Raw genomic sequence first — 23,560 nt, 5'->3', positions numbered from 1 at the left:
CAGCATCGTGGTGGAATGGGATCTCAGGTGGTTCTGGTGCCTTCTTCCACGTCCAGATACCCGCTCTGTTTGGTAGGATCCCACACTGCTTCAGGAGCCTCTCACCAAATATAGCATTCCAGCCTCTGGCGGTCTTCAAGGTCTCTGTTGCCATAGGCACTCCAAATCTATGCAGAATCTTCTGCACCAGAAATGCAAAAGGCAATTCAGCCTTCTTTGACTTGGCTGCCTTCCACATCAGTATGCATATGTAATGCCTCCAGTTCACCTGCTGACTGTGAAGGAGGGCCCACAGGATGACAAAGTCCCCTTCCAGCACCTTTGAGTGATTATGCGGGCGCTGGAAAATAATATGTGTCACCACATAATGAAGAATGCGAGCAGAAACTGACAAGTTGCTAACAGGATAATGAGCAAAATGACCGGGCTCAGCGTCTGCCCTCCTAGTCTCTGTAACAATGGTCTCCCGGTTATAATCACCAAATATATGATGGCTGTCTCCATCATATAGTGCTGCTCCTGTGACACCATCAAAATCGAACCCCAGTAGCTCCGTCCAGATAGGAGCAGTCATGATGATATCAATCCCGCAGACACGGGAAGTCAGCTCGCCTTGCGAGTAGCCAAGGTTCTGGTAGAAGGCTCTTACCATAACCTTCGAGTATGGGCACCGCATCTCCGCCAGGTGAAGTAAATGTGTCTGCTCAAGAAGCGGCACGATGTCAAAACGCTCTAGGTTGAAGAATGCCGAATCCAGTGATTTCGGTTCGCAGATCTTCCGGGTCATGAAAAACTTCACGAACTTCTCGTGTGAAGGAATGTCATCCTCAAACAAATATCCGAACGTCAAGTCCGGAGCCTGACTCGAAGCAGCCTGGGGCTGAGAGGATGACGACCCATCGTGACGACTCTTGGTTCTTCTCTCGGAATGGGTCACTGGCAGCTTTGAAACGCGTCGAGAGGTCATTGTGTCACACTATTAAACTGAAAAAATAACCAAAATCAGAAATTAGATACATGTTAGGGTTAGGGTTAGGGTTAGGGTTAGGGTTAGGGTTAGATTCAGGGTTAGGGTTAGGGTTAGACAAATTGATAAAATAATTCGGACAGAATCAAATGATATAAACGAAAATACAATGAATCAGAACAGAAATCATAACATAATTGAAAAAACTGAAAAAAAAATTCACCTTTGATCGATTTCAATCGGTAGAAGGCAGAGAGGTTGCAAGGTCCGCGAATGATGATCACAAACAAGACGAATTAGTGCAAGATTCTGCCTGAAATCGCTCAAGATGACACTCCTCCAGCAGCTCTACTCGGGTACCCCTTTTGTGGGTTTTCGAAATGGGGCTGCTGGGGTATTTTAAAACCCTACCGTCGATGTTTACCCGGGTACACTGCTACGTACCCGGGTAAATAATTCAAACATTTTCCCAGATTCAAGAACTCTACCCGGGTACACCCCTACATACTCGGGTAGATAAAAAGTTTCAAAATTTACCCGGGTAGGTAATGGTGTACCCGGGTAGGCTTCGTGGTCAACGGTCAAACAGGGGCAGATTGGTGTTATGTTTGTTGGGGAGGGTAAATTTTCGAAATAGTTTTGAATGAGGGGCAATTTGGTAATTAATTATTAATTAAGGGGCATAAGGGTCAAAAAGCCCTAGATTAGAGATGCTTCTTTTTGTTTCTTTATAAAATTTGTAGTGAATAAAGATATAATAATCTATAAACACCAAATATAGACATTTTTGGAAGGATGGAATGAATTAAGAGTCATGATTTATATTGTTTTAGGGACATTCTTATTTATTCATTTTTTATAATAATTGATATTGTTTCTCAAAAATTTCTGATTGGAATATTAGTACAAATTTTTCCATATCTTATATCTATATACCAGGGGTTTTCTATCTCAATTCGTGGATGAAAATTTCAAATCTAAAAATTTTCTTGCATTTTTTCAGTATGAAGAATAAAGCGGACTGCAGATTTTATTTTTCTTTCTCTACCCTTTTTTTTTTTTTTTTTGAAAATAATTAAGTATGAGTTGTAAAGAAGTATCACATAGACTAGACATAGACCAAGTGATGACCATATAAGTGCAAAAGACCCATAAACCTACAGCCTTAAGGTTTTGGGTTGAGATGTGGTGTCGGCCCACTTATTATGGTTTGTCATTTGACCCATTGGTGGATGTACCCTTTGCAAAGGGTTTTGGGCTCCCTCGTTGCATTCCCAACATTTTTGGCATACAATTTTTCGTTTTGACAAAATGGGAAACAGTGATCACTTTCACCAAAAAGAAAAATAAAATAATAATGGAAATAATGTCTTATGCATAAGTCATTATTTTTCACTAATTGCATAAACAATTTTTTAATTTGTCTAAACATAAAATAGGCATCGCTTATATATTTTTCACTATTTTTTGTGATGACATTTCGTTGATCATGCCTTTGATGTTATTATAAAATTATTTATATTAAACTCTATAGGGAATAATATATTTATTATTTAAAAGATAATTTTAAATTTTATATATATATATAGGGAAAGGTTATATTGACAAAAAAATTTTCTTTCAAACTACACTAAGTCTGACTAGTCATATAGTCATATACTCTTGGTTGAAGTCTAACTAGATAAACTTAGTGTAGTTTGTAAGAAAAAATTTTTGTCATAACTCCTTCCATATATATATATATATATATATATATATATATATATATATATATATATATATTTCATTGGTAAATATTTTGTTATATAAAATGTTGATTATAAATTCGACTTTGAGATAACAAAATTCTTAATTATGGGGTTTTTTTTTTTGTAAGATTCTCTCTTTATGTATCAAAAAAAAATTCTCTCTTTCTATATATATACCTCCTGATCTCACCAAAATCCTACACACTCCCTCCTAATCTCACCATTTCCTTTGACTTAGACTATCCTTCACAACCCATATCTAGTCAGCAAAAATACTTGATGGACTATCACTATGACCTTTCTGTCGCTCAGCACAACTCGTCATTTCCAGGTTTGTATGTTCCTTTTCATCCCTTGTCTTCTGTTGTATCGTATGATATTTGTTGTCTTTCATACAAACATTTTTGCCTTAACTCATCTGCTCATATTGAACCTCGTTCCTATTCCCAAGCTATTAAGCACGATTATTGGATAAAAGCTATGCAGGCTGAGCTATATGCCTTGTCGCTTCATGATACATGGTCTCTGGTTACATTACCCCAAGGTAAGCAACCCATAGGTTGCAAGTGGGTATACAAAGTTAAATAACATTCGGATGGTTGGTTCTATGGAATGCTTTAAAGCGCGTTTAGTCACTAAGGGATTCACCCGAATGGAGGAGGTTGATTACTTTGATACCTTCACCCAATCGCTAAGCTTACGTCTATTCGCACCTTCCTTGTCATGGCTGCTATAAAGGGGTGGCATCTTGCTCAGTTGGACATAAACATTTCAATTTTGCATAGTGATCTCCATGAAGATGTTTACATGGAGTTGCCTCAAGGTCTCACAGTCCATAATGCCAGGTCCAATCTCGTTTGCAAGCTTCAAAAATCCCTTTATGGGTTGAAACAAGCAAGCCGACAGTGGTATGTCAAGTTGTCCACTGCTCTTATTTCTCTTGCGTACAAGCAAGCTTATGCAGACCACTTTATGTTTACCTTTGCATTTGCCACTTCATTTACTGTCTTACTAGTATACGTGGATGATGTTATTTGTCACATCCTCGTCTCGAACCGGTTCAATTAACATGCATATGATATAAACATAAACAGCGGAAGACTTAACTTACGAAAATACGAGCTAACTTTTTCTTTTTCTACTTTAATTCTTACTCGGCGTAAACGAAAATCGGGCAGAGTTTCCTCTATAAATCGGACAACTGGGGATTTTCCAATCCCACTCAGAAGCATTTCCTGATAAACAGTTTATACAGCACATCAATCCAGAAGTACCAGTCATGCAAATATAATCAGATACCCATCCATGAGCGCATGCATAATATGGCTCTGTGCCACTATACCTAATCAGCATGCAATCCAACACGAAATCATAAACTGAATAATACATCATCATATAACGTGCCTGAATACCCTAGTGTACATACATCAAACTGATAGACATATACAAAACATATACAAAATAAAGGATCAATATCATGATCCATCAAATGCGGAAATACAAAATGACATAAATGCACTCCAAAAGGTTAGTAGCCTACAGCTACTCAAAAGGCTGATCTGTCCCAACGTCTCAGCCACGGGTCGCGTCCCTGCCTAGTGAGGACTCACAGGGAATCTGGACACTTGAAAATATGTCCCCAAAGAGGGGTGAGATTACAAATCTCAATAAGCTCCAGGTTTATAGAGAATTCTCCATACCCCTAGCTCACTCCTGCACGAAAGTCAGATACAGAGTATACAAATGCATTTATAACAGATATCATAACAGAACAAAACATATTTCATATCATATCATATCATATCAGAGGTGTGCGCCGTCATTCCCAAGGGAGGACCCCAAGCGGAAATCAACGCATGTGTTCCCAATAGAACAAAGCATATATCCATATCATATCAGAGGCGTGCGCCGTCATTCCCAAGGGAAGACCCCAAGCGAAAATCAACGAACGTGTTCCCAAGGGAGGACCTCAAGCGGAACCAGAACATGTCATAGGTGTACATCGTCAATCTCTGGGAAACCCCAAGAAGACATCAGTGTACGATACCATCAATACAGAATTCATATCAGAACAAGTTATATCATGTTATCAAATAACTCTATATGAATGCATCTATACAAGCATCTAAACAACAGTCGTACAGTCCAACCATAGTTCACTAACCATGGTGGAGCACTCAAGCAGGAAAAGACTCCTTAAACATAGAGCTTACCTCTTGAAGCTTTACCAATACGCTTACTTGTTGCACAAGTTACTTATATCGCTTTAACAAGATTCCACTCCTTTTCAATCCGTAGGCACACCTAGAGAAGAATGCACAACAAAATCAATAAAATGATACTATGCCATGATCCTTACATAAGACATACATTTTAACGCTTATTTTCATTTCTTTACGTTTTTGCCGATCCTATGCCATTACACAAGTCTAGACCAATTTATAATCGTTAGTGTTCTTTAATTTAATCAAGTATCCACTTGAGAATTTTCTATATAAGTCATGCCATTTTACTTCAAAAGGTCGCGGACATACCCTTAGGGAATCATGGTATTTTTCACAATTTCTCAAGCCATTTCACTTCTTAACTCATCAATTAATACATTGAAATACAACACGTTTTATTAAAATAAAATGTGGCAAAATACTATCCCTAAACCATGATCAAACACATTCTCAAATGATTTTTTTTGCTTCAAAGGGCCGAAAATGCACCTATAGGGATTCTATGGGATTTTATGTTTTCCATTGTTTATACTTGCATCCATGGTACATTACATCAATCAATATACACTACCCATTATCAAAGCAACGCTAACAACCTTTCAACATGCCTTTTTTTTCTACATGGCTGAAAATGGTACAAAAGGGTTCTTCCAAGTTTAACTAATTAATCCATTCAACACCAACATATCTAAGGATTCATAAGCATCATTGAAACAACATTGAACACATTTCAAGCGTGCTTTTCTCTTCATGGCCGACAATAGGTTAGGAAACTCATGCAATCTTTTCATGCTTTCTTGACTTCTAATTAATTTAATCAACCCACAAACATCAATATAGATATTTCATCATCAAAACATACTACCATTCATACTCTTCAACATACAAAATTCCAACAATATTTTCATGAAAACCTAAAGCTTAAATTCAAGGATTCAACAATTACAAATGGAGTTTCTTACCTTGGATAAGTCCTACACCAACCAAATGTTAATCTTCAAGCTTAAATCATAGCAAAAAATCATTTTTTTCTTCAGCCATGAACAGTACACGAAAATGGAAAGGAGAGGAGATCTCTTGATTCAATGCTTCCCAAAGAGAAAGGAGGCTTGGGTTTTTATCACAAGAGGTTGCACTACAATTTTTATGAAATGCACATTGTGTGGAAATAGCTTGTAGAAGAAATGAATTCCTAGCCCTGGAAGCACACCAAGGCCACGGTTCTGTCCTAGAGGAAGAAGAAGACGAGGTGTATCCTTTTTTTTTTGTTGAAGTTTCACTTATATAGGTAGTGTTAAATTCAACTGAGTAAAAGTTTATTTATCTACACACCTCCATTCCATACCAAACTATGCACACTAGTCCAGAATATTTTTATGGTAATATTTATAATTTTACTTTTACTTTCAGGTAACTTTATTTATTCGCATTTTTACTCCTTAACTGTCATTTTAACTCCTTTTTCACCAAATGTGACTTTATTTTTTTTACTTCTAATTATTCTTCGATATTAAATTCACAATTACTAGTAAGGGTTATTATATTATTCTTTCTGGCAACTCAATTGCAGAGATTAATCGTGTGAAACAATTCCTTGACCTCCAGTTTAAGATTAAGGATCTTGGCAATTATGCTATTTCTTGGGCCTCGAAGTCGCATGCTTTGACAAAGGAATTTTCCTTAATCAACGCAAATATGCGCTTGAATTAATCTCTGATGCTGGTCTTTTGGCTGCCAAGCTTGTCTCTTCCCCAATGGACCCTTCTGTTAAGCTTAGGCGTACTCAAGGTGTGGCTTTCTCTGATGCAACTCTTTATTGATGCCTTATTGGTCGATTGCTATACTTGACCACTACACGTCTGGACATTTGCTTCGCCGTCCACCAGCTTTCTCAGTTTGTATCTTGTCCTACAAACCTCCATATGCTCGCAACTCACCAGATTATGCGCTATCTCAAATCTTCTCCAGCTGCTGGTTTGTGTTTTTCTTACACGGGCACCCTTTCTGTTCGTGCCTTTGCAGATGCTGACTGGGCATGTTGTCCTGACACTCGACGGTCTGTCACTGGCTTCCGCGTATTCATTGGCTCATCACTTGTTGCGTGGAAAAGCAAAAAGCAATGCACTGTATCTCGATCTTCAACGGAGGCGGAGTATCGAGCTCTAGCAAGTTTGTCGTATGAATTGCAGTGGCTATAGGTTCTTGTTTCATGATCTCCAGATACCTTGGGATAAACCAGCTTCTGTTTATTATGATAATAGATCAGCCATTTACTTGGCTCACAATCCCATCTTTCATGACAGATCTAAGCACATATAACTAGATTGTCATATTACTCGTGAGAAAATAATTTCTGGACAGCTTCGTTTACTCCAGTTTCATCTTCTGCTCAATTGGCAAATGTCTTCACCAAGCCCTTGGTTGCATCTTCGTTCAGATCCATGATTTTCAAGTTGAGCGTTGTCAATCTTCTACGTCCCACTTGCTGGGGATAACACAAGAGTCCTCTCAAATCTTGATATGATAGACACGTCAACTCATACAGTAGCGTTAGTATATGCACGTGCAAGCAATCACAATAGATAGCAACTGCTTTAGTTCCAAGTTTGTTAGTCTGTTAAACTCGGTTATTTGGTTAGAGAAGTCATTACTTAGCTTATCCTCATCCTCTTTCTGTATCATTATTAGCAGTCCTATATATTTGGGAGCAGTGGCGGACCCAGGAAATTATATGATGGGAGACGAAAATTTATATTACTATTATAAAAAGACAATGTCATTTTTGGTTGGATGATCACACCAAGAATACAAAAATACATATTAAGAATAACCTAATAAAATTACATAATTTTTTGGTTGGAATGTCAATTTTTTGCTTCTGGTGACAATGATCCAATACACCCTATATTTCAATGAGGAACTAGCCTTAAGACCTTATATTATGTTTGTAAGATCAATTTTTTATTGTTTACATTCATGCTTTCTGGTGTTATAATTGCACTTTCTTTGATTTTTCAGAATCTTATTTTCTCACTTAGCTGTTATTTAGCATAAGACACAATAAATTAATTAATGTGTTATTTATCTTTAGCATTTGGTCCCAACTAATAATTGATAACTATTATTAATCTTTTTTCTTTGCTAACAAAGTCAAAACTTAAATACTCTTCTCTTGAATTCTGACATAACAATCTGTACAAATTTTTAATGATTATAAAAAGAAAATTAGATAATCAATCAATATAAAATCAAATTCTAAACAAATTTGATAGGTAGAGTGAATATGTATTACTAACTGAACTCTTCTTTGTATACAACGGAGAAGTCAACTTTCCACATTGACTGGGGAGGGTAGCAGACCAAGAACAAAACCTACCATATATGCTGGCAGGTTAAATCTGGTAAATAATAGTTATCTCTAATTGGGTGTAATGAACGGATGAAACATTTTTTTTATGAATAGCATCGCTTGTCTTTTACTTTTTAAAAACATTTTCAAAATTTTGTTTTTACAGACAATATTACATATCATATAGTAGAACATATTTTCATATATTTTAGAGGAGGGCGGGGGCCCACCCTAACCCATGTAGGTCCACCCCTGTTTGGGAGTTGCCTTGTAAATGATTCATTATTCACAATAGTAAAATTCAGTTCAATACCGATTATGCCATTCACGTTTTTTGATAATTTACATAATTATTTTATTATAAATTTTGCACAATTAGAGTGGCTACATGCAAGTAAGATTCTTCATCTAAGAGTTATATATACTACAGCTCTATTTTAATACCGGGTCAAATAGTCAAATACATATTCAGGTTATGCTAAAAGAAGATTGAGAAAGTACCGTTTCTAGAATAATAAATCCTGAGCAGGTGACATAAGATTATGTGTTTAATTTTCTTTAATATTATTTTTGAGATGATTTTAAAGCCTTAATCTCAGGACCTGTCCTGAATTAGACTAGTCACAGAACGATAAATTGATTGGAATATGTCAATAATAATAATAAGTATTGCTCGTGATCAGCAACACACTTTTTTTTATTTTATCAATAAGCACATATAATCTATGAGACTCATTGGTTATTGCTTATATTTATGTGTGTGTATATATATTTATATTATACATAGCTGTAGTAATCATTCCTCACATAATAACAATCCAAGGGCGGCAGCTTTATCTTTTGTTGTTGTATATTTTCATAAAGTCACACCAATAATGTCCATACCCTCACATCAAAAATATTTGCGTATCGAAAGATCTAAATAAGCCTTAGATCACTTATACTGTGGAATGGATAATAAAATAAAAAATTCATATTCAATATACTGATCTTTTTGCTTTATATTTTTTTCAAACAAGTTGAAAATAATGTAAGAACTTTGATGCATAAATATCATTTTTCCCCCTTCCCAAACTAAAACTCCAGTAAAGCCATTTACTTTCCTTATGTCCCCCCTCTCCCCTAAAAGCGACATCAACATTTGATCCAAGCAAGAATTTGATCCAAGCAAGAATATGCGTAATATTGTTATTGTTAGAGAATAAAATATAAAGTATTAAAATATGGTTCTTTAACATGGTATCAGAGCTTAAGTGACCACAAGATCACGAGTTCGATCCTCACCGTCCCCCACAGGTTTTGGGTTGAAGTGGTTCTTTAACAGTTATTTTTTGGATCCAAACTGATTAAGAACAGAGAACATTCATTATTTAATGAGTGACTATCAAATGATCAGAAGCTTATAACGATAGGTTGATCGATCCTAACCTTTATATACATACCCATCTTTTTTCCTTTTTTTAAATAATGCTAAACACACGTAAATCACCTAACATCTAAACAGTTTTGTCATCAAATTATAAATGGTTTCACCACTTTTTTATTCACTTTAAACTCTATTTATATCACATATTCTAGACATGGAGGAGACGTACGTAATCTTTAAAGATGTGCAACTAGCATGTCTTTTTTTCCTTCTCTTTTTTTATTTTATTTAAATTTTATACACCTCTCAAGAACAATTAAGGGGTGCCTTCTATAACATCTCTCGTTATCCCTCACAAAACCCCAAAGTCAACCCGTATAAAGCTAAATAAATGAGAACTTAAAAATGTGTCTTAGATTAAATTGCGTATTAATTGCTTATTTTATTTGCCGTATCCGTCATGGTTTGTATTGTTGATCATTAAAGGAGTTGTTCCCCAATCTCCTCCTTCCTCCATGTGAGTGATTAAATTTGGATCGATAAAAACAACAACATTAAAGAGTAAAGAAACTCATGTCATAGTTATTTAATCAGTAGTCCCCAATTCACAAGCTTCTTTGATGGCTAAACTTTTAAATTGAGCCCCGGCCCCTGCATGTGAAAAACGAATATTCTGCTTCCGTTTTTTCTCTAACGGCACTTGCTGACTTCTATATTGAGTGATGATGATGACAAAAATGTTTATGTTGGAAGCAAGTCACACGTGATGTTTATATTTCCAAAGCTGTCTCTCACTCTCTCCCTTCGTTAAGCCAGTTCCTGCTTCTGGAGAACCCGTGCTTGTTTTTCCTTGAGAAAGATTCCTAGTTTCTACTTATTCCACATACAAAAGATGCACCCGTTGAAGAACACTTTTTAGCCCTCTAATTTTGACCATTTAACATGACCATGTCACGTAAAGAAATCATAATTATATAAAATTGAATCAACGGTAACGAAAGAAGAAGAGAGAGAAAATATATTAATGAGATAAGTATTATAAAATCATCAATGTTGATTCATCTTATGATTATAGTTCTCTCACGTGACATGGTCATATTAAATAACATATAAGAGAATTTATTTTCAATTTTTACATATTAATGAATTCTGTGATAACCATGAGAGGAGCAAGAAAATATAAAAGCTGTTTTTCCGCACTCACACCCAGATATGGAAGAAACCTACCTTGTGTTTTCCCATGTCCTCTCAAAAGTTATTACTATTGATAAATAGGACAGGTTATATTTATAAACTTTTTTGTTTACAAACTCTTACAAACTACACTATGTAAGACCGATCCTACATTAATCACACAGTGTACGACCGGTTCTACATTAATGTAATTTCAAAAAAAAAAATTATAAACGGATCTTGTCCCTTGATAAATTAATACATAAAATTGATATTATACAAGGAATGATCAAAGAAGATATCTAATGTGCCTGAAAGATTTATTTAACAAGAATTAACACAAAAACTATAATATTGAGCATTTAGAAACAATACACTTGAAATCTTAATTACTATTCTACTTTTTAAAAAAATCTTCATTGCAAAAGAGACGATTTTGTACATAAAAAAGAAAAAATATATATATAATCAGAGTTTATTTATTGCCTCCTTGAAAAAATAAAAATAAAAAAATAAAATGACAACCGATTTACTTCAAATTTCTTTGAATTAAATTATATTAAATTTAAATTTAAAACTAAACAGATTAACTGAAAACATAAGAAAACTGATAGATAAATTTTGTTTTCCTCATAAACTATTTCAGACGAGTTTGGTGAATTTTAATTAGGACTGAACAAATGCACTTAGCACATTCAAATTGGGTCCTTACTCCTTAGTAGTTCATTCAGTCTGTGACAAATTCATCTAATTCATATCCGGAAATCAATAGAACTTTAAGAGTGACATAGAAAGGATGATTTATCCGAAGTATTATCAGACCCAGAATTAAACGCTTAGCAATGATGAACCTAGTGTTAGTTGGACTTAACATTGAGCATGGAACAAAATGAAAATAGTTGGAACCATGATTGCTGACAACGCTCCCTTTCATTGTCCCCGATCACTAACACGTAACACATAAAAACAAAACTTCTGGATTTATTGGATTGAGATTTTAAAATATTTTAATGGATTATTTTTAGATAAAAAAAATCAATTGATATTTAATTAGGATTTTAAAGTATTATAAAAAAGTCACGTGATATTCGATTAGGATTGTAAAAGATTATTTCAGAGTTCGTCCAAATTCGGTTGTATTCAATCAGGATTTTAAACAAAGGAAAAATAATCTTGTGGTATTCAAAATTTTAACGATTTTAATGAATTTTCTATTAGTGTGAATTTTGTGAGACATTTTAGTGAAAAATATAAATAGCATATCTCTTTCACAATCTCACCTTAACCCCTGAGATTTCTTTATTGCATTAGATTTCTTTATTGCAGTGTCTCACAATCTACCTTCACATTTTCTCAAAGCCAAGATATGTTCTTTTTCGACTCTCGTATATTTTATCGAGTTTTGTCATTTCTCCTTATATTATTTTTCTTCATGATTAACAGATGATTTATGGTTGTGCTTGTTAACGGATGATTAATTTATGTTATTCCTCGTTATGCTTGTTGTCTCTAATGATGTGCTACATTTTTTTTGGTATAATCGTAGCACTGATAATACGTTGATGATAAACATGTTTAATAAACAATATATTGCCAATAAAAATTTCTCAAGACTTTTTATGCACCATATTTTTTTTTAGTACAAATGCACCATATTAGTCACATAATAAGAGAAAAAATTTCAATATTCATTTGTTGAATAACAAGGAAAAATAAACGCTATTGCTATAACTTCTCTCGTCATTGAATTAAAAAAGCTACTCAACAATGTTAAGCATTCTCATACCATAATGAATGCAAGTTACTATTTGACAAGACAATGATCACAAGAATAATTCCCATTGCACATCAATATTCATTTGTTGAATAACAAGGAAAAATAAACGCTATTGCTATAACTTCTCTCGTCACTGAATTAAAAAAGCTACTCAACAATGTTAAGCATTCTCATACCATAATGAATGCAAGTTACTATTTGACAAGACAATGATCACAAGAATAATTCCCATTGCACAAAACATATGCCAGCTTTTCACTTTATGATCTATTAAATTGGAATAAATACATTTGCATTTATTATAAATAATTTCATATAATAATTTTAATAAACATTTTTAAAAAATATTGATGAAAATGAAATAAAAATTTTAAATGTGAATAACATGTTCCATCACACTAATAATAGCATGCAAAAATATCACAAAGTTTAATGAATTTTATGCATATAAATTTTTGATTTGATTATTTTTCTTAAAAATCACATTTGAATGTTTGTTAAAAATTCATATGATTCTTTAAAATTTTATAAACTAATATTGTTCTTTCAAATCTTATAAATTCTATTAAAATTTCATATTATAAACTCTTAACTGTAAAAAAAGTATTTTAAAAAAGTCTTTAAAATCACTACAATTTATATAAGCTTTTAAAATCTATAAATTTTTTATCTCAAAATAGTCTTTTAAAATCCCAATTCAATATTCCCCATTTAATCAACAACGATTGGAACTTAATGAATCATATATGAGTTAAGTGTGTGCCCTTTTAAAGAACACAAGTTGTGTCCTTTTAATTTTTAACATTATATACTACAAATAGTACAAAATTATAATAAATTTTTTTTCTCTCTCTCCATATCATCTATGATGTGACTGAAAAGAGAGAATTTTTTTTTTTTTTTATATTATAACAATATATTATCCGTAATATATAATATTAAAAACTAAAAGAACACAATTTATGTCAAGAACAAACATTTTTCCCTTTACATACAGAAAAAGAAGCACAGTATATATATTTGATAGAAATTCAGCATACGACAATTTTTTTCTGAAACAATGTTTTACTCCAATTTTAATGCAGGCCGCTTCAAATTTTCCAGTTGGAAAGAAAGAGCAAATAATTTAATATGTAGCTAAGGACATCATAACACCACCATCCCATACTCATGCAAAAATTAAAAAATTGCTTCATTCTTGCTCTACTTCAAATAAAGTTCGCAAGAAAAAGAAAGTAATGCATAGCTACCAAACAAACAAGTTAGAGCTAGTCTGAACAACAGTTTACAGCTTGTTTGATTCGGATTTTGAAACATGGCAAAAAGCTGTTTGCTGTTGACAGGAATGTAAAGCAAACAAGATGCTAGGCTTTGTGATTCTTGGACATCTCATCAACATCAAGTTCCACTGCCAACACCGGGGAATCCCTTCTCATGCTGAAATGACTGGCAAAGGAGTAGAATATATCAATAATCAAAGGACCCATCCACCCATGCATTCGAAATTAGGCTCAGAAATTTAGTTCACCTGTTCAGCACACGGCCATGCTCTACAGCATTTTGCAGGCAATATATGACTCTGCCTACAATATCTGTCATGTTAACTGGACCAAATGATCTACTGTCATTCGCTTCCTGCCATATTACAAAGAATTATTCCATGTTCTACAACCATTTAAGGAGTAAAAAACCAAAGCAACTTGGTGCTATAAAGTTCTTGCTCTATACAGGATCCACGGAAGGGTCTTATATCTGGCAGCCTTATATTGTATTTACAAGAGCCTAATTACAAGAATCGAACATGTGACTGCTGGGTCACATGGCAACAACACTAACAATTGTGCTAAGGCTCTCTTATCGAGTCAAAAGACAAAAAAAAAAAAACTCCCCATGAGACCCTAATTTGCGAGGATAGAGATGAGGAAAATCCATATATACAGCCTTACTTTGACATTTTTGTAGAAAAGTTATTTCCTAACCTTTCATGCATACAAGAGCAGCTTTAACACTAAAAACATGTAAGAGCTAGCCACTAAAAATCATTATTGGTAAAAAAAAAAAAAAAAATAGAGATTTCTTTTGTGACTATTAAAGTTATTATGAATCACTTCACTAGTTCTTCTCACCACTCTCACTCTGTTGTTAATGGACATTTTTGTGGATTTCAGTGATAAAAAGTAGGGAGAGAACTAAAGTGCCAAAACTAAAAGAAAGAGTGTTTGCTTTATCAAATTGTATAGAATCGCAGACAGGATAATGAGGAAAACAGGATCCAAAACTAAAAGAAAGAGTGCTTGCATGTGATATCACACTGCTTGAATTTTACTCTATAAAGTTTCTGTTTCAACATTAATACAAATTATAAAGCTTTTTGAATAGTGACAGAGGTAATGGTAAAATTTCTAAGAAAATATAATGATTAGTATTTGCCATATATATAATTAGAGGTAAGAGGAAATAATCTTTGACCAATCTCACATATATGGTGGAGATTAAAAATTACTTGAAGGTTGCATGACCACCAAAAAAACTACACGATTTTATATCCTAATGTTGACTATAAGTGAATGATCTAAGGTCAGGATTTGCTCCTCTCACTCTCACAATAAGATACTCCTGCCAATTGAATATGCTCCACACACACACACACACATATATATAAAATTCGTTACCACAAAAGTTAGCAGTTTACCTTGGCTTTCAAATTTTTATTGTCAGCCACTACCCAGCATTGATCCTTCTCAAGAACAAAGGGTTCATCCTTCTCATTAGTAGAAACCATTTCATAACCTTCAATGGCAGATAATCTTCTTACTAGATAGTTATCTGTCTTCTCAGGATCCTTCAAGATCACTACATCTCCTACAAAAACGTGCCTGTCAAAGAAACATGTATAACACCAGCAAATAATTACAATGTGAAAGCATAGAGTAATGAACTTAAGATGAAAAAATCAACCATCAGTTTAACATTTTTGTGGAAATCTAAAAAAAAAATGACAAAAATAAAAGGGAGCAAGGACCACTCGTTCTTTTTATTTATGTATTTTTTATTTTTTATTTTTTATTTTTTATTTTATTTTTTTGGTACCATCCAATATCCATAGACCATAAGAACCAACAAGATAACCAGAAAAAAAAAAAAAAAAATCAGCAAAAAAAATAAAATAAAAATAATCTACATATAACCACCTCAGTGACAAGTACAAAGTTTATCACACCACAGGATGCTACCATATTTAAAAATAGCATATGTAAGTGCAAAAAAATAACTGAAATGGATCGTCACAACAATCAAGATATAATTTGTCACAGGTAAGAACCACCGAATGGTTTCAACTTTCAACTTTGGAACTGATAAACCAGGGTAAGCTAGCGCTCAAATTTAGACATTGTAGGAGTTTTGTAAAATGAGATAATTTTATTAACTTACAAAGAGTCAAATTTATAGTTGATACTCCGACTAACCTGGTAACTCAAATTTACCATGCCATTCATTTTGTCACAACAAAAACGAAGACCGCCAGTTATAAACTCTATTAAATTTTTAAGTATTTGTCCAATCATTCAAGAACAATTACTTAAACAAGAACATTCACAGGCATTAATCTTTATGGGCCACTTATCTACGGGAAACCACTATGTTGAATGATAAGGAAAAGAGAGGCAATGTTTAAATCTGTGTACGTCAATAACAAAGTAGAGACCCTATTATATAAAGCAACTATAATAATTACATAAGACTAATATAACAACATGAGACTTTTAACAACCTATTTTCAATACTTCTAATATTCCCCCTCAAGTTAAAACTTACTAATTAACCAAATAATATATTTGGGCTACACGAAAACACGGATGCAAAGTTAACTCAAGAATGCTGGAGACATGGGAGAGATGAAAAATGCTGGAGAGGAAACTCAGGTGGCTGGAACGACCATCAAAGAGTTGGTTGAAAAATATTGCATAACCAAGGAAGAAGAGACTTCGCTAGAATGACCATTAGCAAACACGTCTTGGTAAACAAGTATACACAACAAGAACTAAAACTTCTCCAAGTTCATCAAGAACAACATTTGGAGGATTCAACCAAAAGAAAACTTAGGACACCCAACCAAAGCACGTCCAGGCAACCCAGATACGATGGTCATTGGCCGGAAAACTCTTTGGAAAAGTTGTCGGAGAAGATGCAGACAGTGGCCCGAAGGTCAATCAGGTGACCGGAGATGCAGCAAGCATCGGATTTGAGGAGACACTCCAGATCCGGTGGTCAGCAAAGGAAAAAGTATAAAAAATAATGAGAAAGCAAAATGCAACTATGGACAATTTACCTGAGATGCAACGGAAGAAACTGATAAGAGAAGGTTGACGAGATAGTTAACATAAAGTTTTGAATTTTGCAGTGGAAAAGTGACAAGACAGGTTAGGGAGGATGGTACACTCATACCCTGTGGAATAATGAGACAAAAAGGGGAAATGTTTAAATCTGTATGTGTCAATAGCACAACAAAGACTCCATTATATTGAGTGACTATAACATAAGACTAATATAACGGTGTGACTTCTTATCAACCTATTTTCAATACTTATAACCATAGTTGTCAAGATCAAGATCTCACCTAAGATCGAAATATGGTATTGTGAGATCGCCAAGGATCGTAAGATCATGCATTCCTAATTTTAATTATATAAAATAATACATATGCATATAAAATAACATTTAAATCACAACTTTAATCATAAAAGATAGCAAATATAAAAGACAACAAACTCCAAAAACATTATTACAAGTTGTAATATTTAAAATAATGTCTATAACAGGAATGGCAATGAGTTGTACTTATAATATATTCCAAATGATTATTATGAGATGTACTATTTATTATTTCAAAAAAAATTGCTGTATCAATAATACCTCCATAATTCAGCTGCACATGAATAGAAGACACGGGTTGCTATAAAAATTAACAAATCATGGCATATGTCAAAGACACGGGTTGCTAGTTCACAAGAAAGCAATCGAAGATAGAAGCAGAGGAAACAAAAAATAACCCAGTCCCAGACACATATGGACATACTAGTCGCAGAAGAAGGAGAGGGTCGCACTTGCACAAGCCAATCATAGTAGCAAAACCCAACTCAATCCATTGGCAAAAGAAGGAGAGAAACACAATCCAGTCGCAGGAGAGAAACGCAGAAGATGAAGAAGATGCAGTTGTATGCGGCCTCACAATTGCAAGTAAGGAGAGTTAGGGTTTAGAATTGGGAATTTGGGATTAAATGAATTCGGGACATGGTTACATGAATTTTGGTATGGTTTTTCACCCAATTGCTGGAATGATGGGATCAACTGATCCCACCGATTTCACAATTTATCACGTCAATCCTACACGATCTAAGTCTCTTGCAATCTCACATGCGATTTAGCTTGCTGGGTTCAAGAAAATTGTAGGATTGTACAATCCTACGTTCTTTCTCACGATCTTAACAACATTGCATAATACACACTATGTGAACTCTAAAAGGGGCGTTATTGATAATGCATTAAAAAAATAACAAATAAGCAAAACATAATGGATTATAACAAAGATAGAATCATTCAGCCAAAAGTATACTTTTTGTTAAGATGCATCCAACCTGATCTAGGTTTTATTTTCATGAATATTAAAATCATATGGACCATATGAAGTGGGTAGCACAAACTAAACAAACAGATGGTTAATTAGTGCCACTATGAAACCATAACATAAAGTCAATCGAAACCAAATAACTATATTCAATGAGAATTTAGAAATTGATGCATGTCAGATTGCTTTCAGAAAGACTAGTTCACAAGAGTGACACAAAGAAGAAAATAAACAATCAAAAAGAGATAAAGAATACGAAGAACCAAGAATCCATCAAAGAATTAAAGAATCATAGTTTAAAAATTAAACAAATAGTTTCCTTTCATCAGCCTGAACTATATATATCTTCTATTCACTAATGCTGAAGAAGAGAAGTACAAAGAACTAATACAGAGAAAATGATGTCTCTTAATAACACAGACTCAGCATAAGAGAAAATGGCATGTGACATGTACATTTCTTCTTCCCTTGTACACTCTAAACAACTTTAAAAGTTCACCAATACCAATGTATGACATGCAAGTAGTCAAAAAGTACTGGTCTATACATAGATGGTGAGAAGAAAATGAATGATTAAAGCAACATAGTAAGATAGGCAAATAAAATCAGATAAAGTTTATTATGTATAGCATCTTATATTCAAGAAAAATTGTATGATGACAACAATTTTCCTCCAAAATTTCCATAGGAGTTAAATTTAAAAACAAAACATAGGAGTAGCTAATCTCATCAGAGGTTATTTTCTTCCTATTGATGTCCATTCAAAGTTATTAAATGCGAACTGTCGCAGACAATCCTGAATAATGATATAGGGCTATAGCGGGTTGTGGTTGCAGTTACGGAATAGATCAATAGAAAAATCCTAAAATCCGTTACCTGTATTATTCTGTTGCTGTCAATAAAAAAATTAAAATCAAAGAATGCTATTAAAACAAGGATACGGACAGTGGCAGAAGCGTCAACAAGTAACAAAATATTCTTCAATACAAGTAACACAATAAATTATTAAAAAAACAATGACACCCAAAAAAAAAAGGTGAAAAGGTAGCCAGTAGCCACTGAGTTTTGTTGCCTCTGATTTTAACATTTTATCTTATGTTCTCATTATTAATAACTAGTCTTAGCAGTGCCAATACTTCTATGGATCATGTGCTGAATTTAGTGTATGGAAATTCAATTATGTAATTTTGCTTTTATATATTGGCTTTGTCCCCACTAAACATAATTTCTGGGTCTGTCACAAAGGAAAATGCAGGACAAATGCAATTTTATTATCACAAGTATATGTAGACAAATGCAGTTAAAAAATTTGCACTGAGGAAATTCTAAGCAGTCTATAACACAAAGATAATGACAAAGAGAGAGACGCAGAGAGCTTAAAAGTAAATAATACAACAATACAAAGATAAATAATAAAATATTCTTTTTAAATAAAAACAGAGGCCAGATAGCATGCAAACGAGAGAGGCAGAGACAATGGAGCGAGAGAGGCAGACGCACGAGAGACAGAGAGGAAAGGGAGACTTGCATGCAGCAGTAAGAGGGAGTGGGTTAGGGTTAAACCGGAAAAAAGACGAAAAACCCTAAAAATGTTTATGTTACACTTTTAAAATGAGGGCAAACTCAACCTTTTGAATTAAAAAACCCTTATGCACTGACGCGGTGCGATTTGACTGCGACTTGCAGCCACAACAGCCGCTATTGCGTTTTGGTGCAGCGCAGTGCCACAAAGAGCAATAGGTGCGGCTATTGCGGCGCAATTGACTACTATGTGTCAATTATTAAGAGAGAGGGTACAAAATATGAAACTGAATGTTGAAATCAAGATGCGAAAAAAGTACTGTTTTAAGATGTCATATGACAACATTAAGATTATGACATGGAGTGGATATGTGATATCAGAAGAATGACACCTCTCCAGCATAAAATTGCCCATTTCAGCCAACCCACATTAGGAATAATTATTAAATTTAAAAAACTCAAAGTGTATGCTGCACAATGAATATGATTACGCTGGATCTGCAGTTGGTAATTTCCGAACAAGAAGCGTTTCTCCTTTTCCAGCAATAGTAGGGGCCATCTCCTCTCCTTTATTCCAGTGCAAGTATGTCAACTTTCCTTGAAAGAAATTCTTCCCAACAAAGTCACGTAGTAACTCTCTATTCGTGAATTGACCTCCTTCATAGTTCTGCACATCATTAAATCAGTCAGAAAAGACTTATAACGTAGGGGATTTTAAGTGCTAAGTGCTAATATTTTGATACATTGATGCAAAATAAAGTGAAAAGAAATAATATTTGCAGTTTTGCTCAACTGTAAAACTTAAACGACTAGGAAACCTATTCTGGACTGGGATTCGGATCCCGCTTACCAGGCCAATGGGCCCTCGGCTGAAAGGCCGGTGGATCCCGGGGACAACAAAACCCTTTCTAGCCCCATACATGATAGCAGTCTCTAGAGGGCTGACCGAATCTCAATAGACAGGAAATAGGGGATAAAGGGATAGAATCCCTTTATGATATCAATCAATCCCCAATAAAAGGGAACCGAATCTCAGATGGATTGCTTCAAACAACCACACCTCAATATAAAAGGATTAAGCCACTCACATATGCATCATTGACACTTGTGCTTCACTAGGGCAAACCCTAACTTGAGCAGAATGCCTTTGCAGCTACACCATGTGTCTTAAACCTGACTCTAGGACAGAACAAAACCTGTTACTTTAAATACCTCTGCTTAGTTGATAACTTCCCAATTCTTCCAAATGTCTCACATTGAGGTTCTATTTTATAGCAAAAACAAAGGCAGGACCTAGGTTAGCTACCTCACTTTTCATATCCAAGCTTTAAATATGGTCTTTTTCACACAGTTATGGCTTCAAATATTCCCTCAGACAAATCATCTTAACTTCAAGTAGTCAATATTCTAAGGACATAAATAAAAGGTACCAAATTTATAATAATAAAATAGTGGGGGGGAAAGAAAGCCCAGAATAAAAAATAAGGTCATCAAAAGAACTGGAGGAACAAAAGATGAAATGATTAACAACCAAAAGAATAGTTTTTCCAATGAATCCAAGCATTAAAATGAGAGAAGAAAATAATAATTGGGATCCCGAATCGTATAAATTGGATACCAATTTATATCTTAATTCGAAACCAGTAACCACTCATGAAAAAAAAATTAAAGAAAAAATCAACAATCATCACAATTCTGGTTAGTAGTGATAATAAGCAACAATACAAGTATGTGATGAATAATTATTATTTTAAAAAAAAATGAAATTTAAGAGAGGGTTGGAGCTGGACAGGGAAAAGACCTTCAAGCCAAGAGAGACGGAGTATTCGAACTTGTGAGCAACGTAGCGAAACCATGTTGACAGAGAAACCATTGCAGACACCACCACTCTGCACTTACTTTCAGTTCAGCGAACAAGAACCCCTTCTCTTAGATTAAACCCCTCCTATCAAATGTTTTCGAGTGCCGAATTATTTTTCTCTTTTTCTTTTTTCCGATTCTTATGGGAATATACATATATAGAGAGAGAGAGAGAGAGAGACGACGACAGTGCGGAAGGGCAGTTTCAGTAAATATAAGAGCTTTCAAAAATCACATTTATTCGGTTAATCAATTTTATTTTATTTTTTGGTGTGTAAACCGAGGTACTTGCAATCAATCTCCTTATTTTTAAGTTAGAAGCTACTTATAAGTTAAACTTAAAAAAAAAAGTTAAAAGTTGTTTAAAAATTACATAAAAATTTTAACTTAAAAATTACATATTTCAAGAAAATTATTTCTCTCTCTATTTTTATCATTTTTCATTTAAAAAAAACAAAAACAAAAATATGTTCCGTTGGGGACGAGACTCAAACCCACTGGGATTCTTATGCGGAGCAAAATGCCCTCCAATGGTAAAATCTTGTCACCCAATATCAAATTGGTATATTGAGTGTGGAAAAACCCAATATAGTCAAAGAACAAAATTACTGACATATATTGGTACTAGGAGTGTAAATGAGCTAATCCGAGTTAGATTTAGTCTAAATAGGCCAGGTATATACAAAATGTTTTAAGACTGACTTTACCTATTAATTTGGTATTAGCAACATTATAGGCTTGACCTAGTTTATATTTAAACATCAAAAGATTTGGTTTAGGCCTATAAACCTAACAATCCTTCAATAGCAAACAAAATTAGAAAAAAAAAATGTAAAATAATTGAGTAACAATTATAATTTATAGTTCATAATAATAATAATAATAACAACAACAACATTGGTAAATAAAATACTTTTCAAATCATAACTAATATTTAATTACAAAGAACCAAAATTATTAAAAATATATGCTTACTTAATTATAATAATTATAAAGAATAAAAATTAGCAGTATAAATAAAAAAAATTAATTATTAAATATATTTTTTCAAATCGTAATTTAAAACTCTGTTTTTCTATATGTATCATAATCGTACTTGTTGTTTGCGTATATTTGTATCATCATAATCCGTAAAATCCGAAGTATCAATATAATAAAGATACTAACATTACGAGAAAGGGAAAAACAAATCTGATTGATTACATAAAATCTTTACGTGCCCAAAAATTATGCAGCAATCTTATTGGATTTTTTAAAAAATATTTTCAATTCCCATAATTTTCTAATATTTTTTGTTTTCAGTTAATTGTGATTATGTTGGAACAACTTTTGCTAAAATATAAACTACAGTGAACCTAGATCTTTATAATGAATGAGAAGGCAAAAGCACAGTACTATAGACATTGTGCAAAAATTTCTCTGGTTCAAAACACATTTGGAAAGTTTTGTTATACTAGAGCAGTCAAATGTATAACCTGACTTGACGTATTCAGTCCCGTCAATAATACTGACGTCAATGGTGTCCACATCAGCAAAGTGGAGGAGTTTCATGCCACATGGCTTGATTCGGTTGAGTCCCGTCACATAAGTTGACGCCACGTGGCTAATCGCGTCACAAAATGTGACGGTACTCATCACCTACTGTCATCATTTTCATTGACGGGACTCAATCCACCAACGCAAAAAGACAAAAGAACCATACTGCATGGAATCTCACATGAACGCCTGTGAATAAAAGGGAAAGCAACGTATGCATAGAATCCAAAATAGTTTCACCAGTAAATAAAAAGGAAAGCAAAGTATGCATAGAATTCAAAATAGTTTCACCCGTGAATTAAAAGGAAAGCAAGTATATTGACAAGCGTGGTAATGAAATAGTCATGCACGTGTGAAATTTTTTTTGAGACATATGAAGCCCATATTTTGTATATATATACCCCCTTAGTCG

General features: G+C 33.8%; 2 protein-coding genes across 2 annotated transcripts; one reads left to right on the top strand and one right to left on the bottom strand.

The window, feature by feature from the left end:
• The first annotated feature begins 6,883 nt into the window (after window positions 1–6,883).
• On the top strand, window positions 6,884–7,435 carry LOC133288029 (uncharacterized mitochondrial protein AtMg00810-like). Its single transcript, XM_061485720.1, has 2 exons — window positions 6,884–7,109; window positions 7,302–7,435. Exons 1-2 carry the CDS (start codon window positions 6,884–6,886, stop codon window positions 7,433–7,435), a joined length of 360 nt encoding a protein of 119 aa, XP_061341704.1.
• A 6,244-nt stretch (window positions 7,436–13,679) lies between these two features.
• LOC133288032 (mitochondrial ATP-independent inner membrane protease subunit 2-like) lies at window positions 13,680–21,760 on the bottom strand. The gene is made up of 5 exons (XM_061485723.1): window positions 21,554–21,760; window positions 20,244–20,419; window positions 15,298–15,481; window positions 14,134–14,240; window positions 13,680–14,051 (listed from the first exon to the last, which is right to left on the bottom strand). Exons 1-5 carry the CDS (start codon window positions 21,623–21,625, stop codon window positions 13,970–13,972), a joined length of 621 nt encoding a protein of 206 aa, XP_061341707.1. The 5' UTR covers window positions 21,626–21,760; the 3' UTR covers window positions 13,680–13,969.
• Between the last annotated feature and the right edge of the window lie 1,800 nt (window positions 21,761–23,560).

Source organism: Gastrolobium bilobum, unplaced genomic scaffold (genome assembly GCF_033153095.1).
Source record: "Gastrolobium bilobum isolate Gb01-03AN ecotype WA unplaced genomic scaffold, APGP_CSIRO_Gbil_v1 utg40294, whole genome shotgun sequence".
NCBI classification, from domain to species: domain Eukaryota; kingdom Viridiplantae; phylum Streptophyta; class Magnoliopsida; order Fabales; family Fabaceae; genus Gastrolobium; species Gastrolobium bilobum.
The sequence above is the reverse complement of the archived record's forward strand: the minus strand, read 5'-3'. Positions and strand labels throughout refer to the sequence as shown.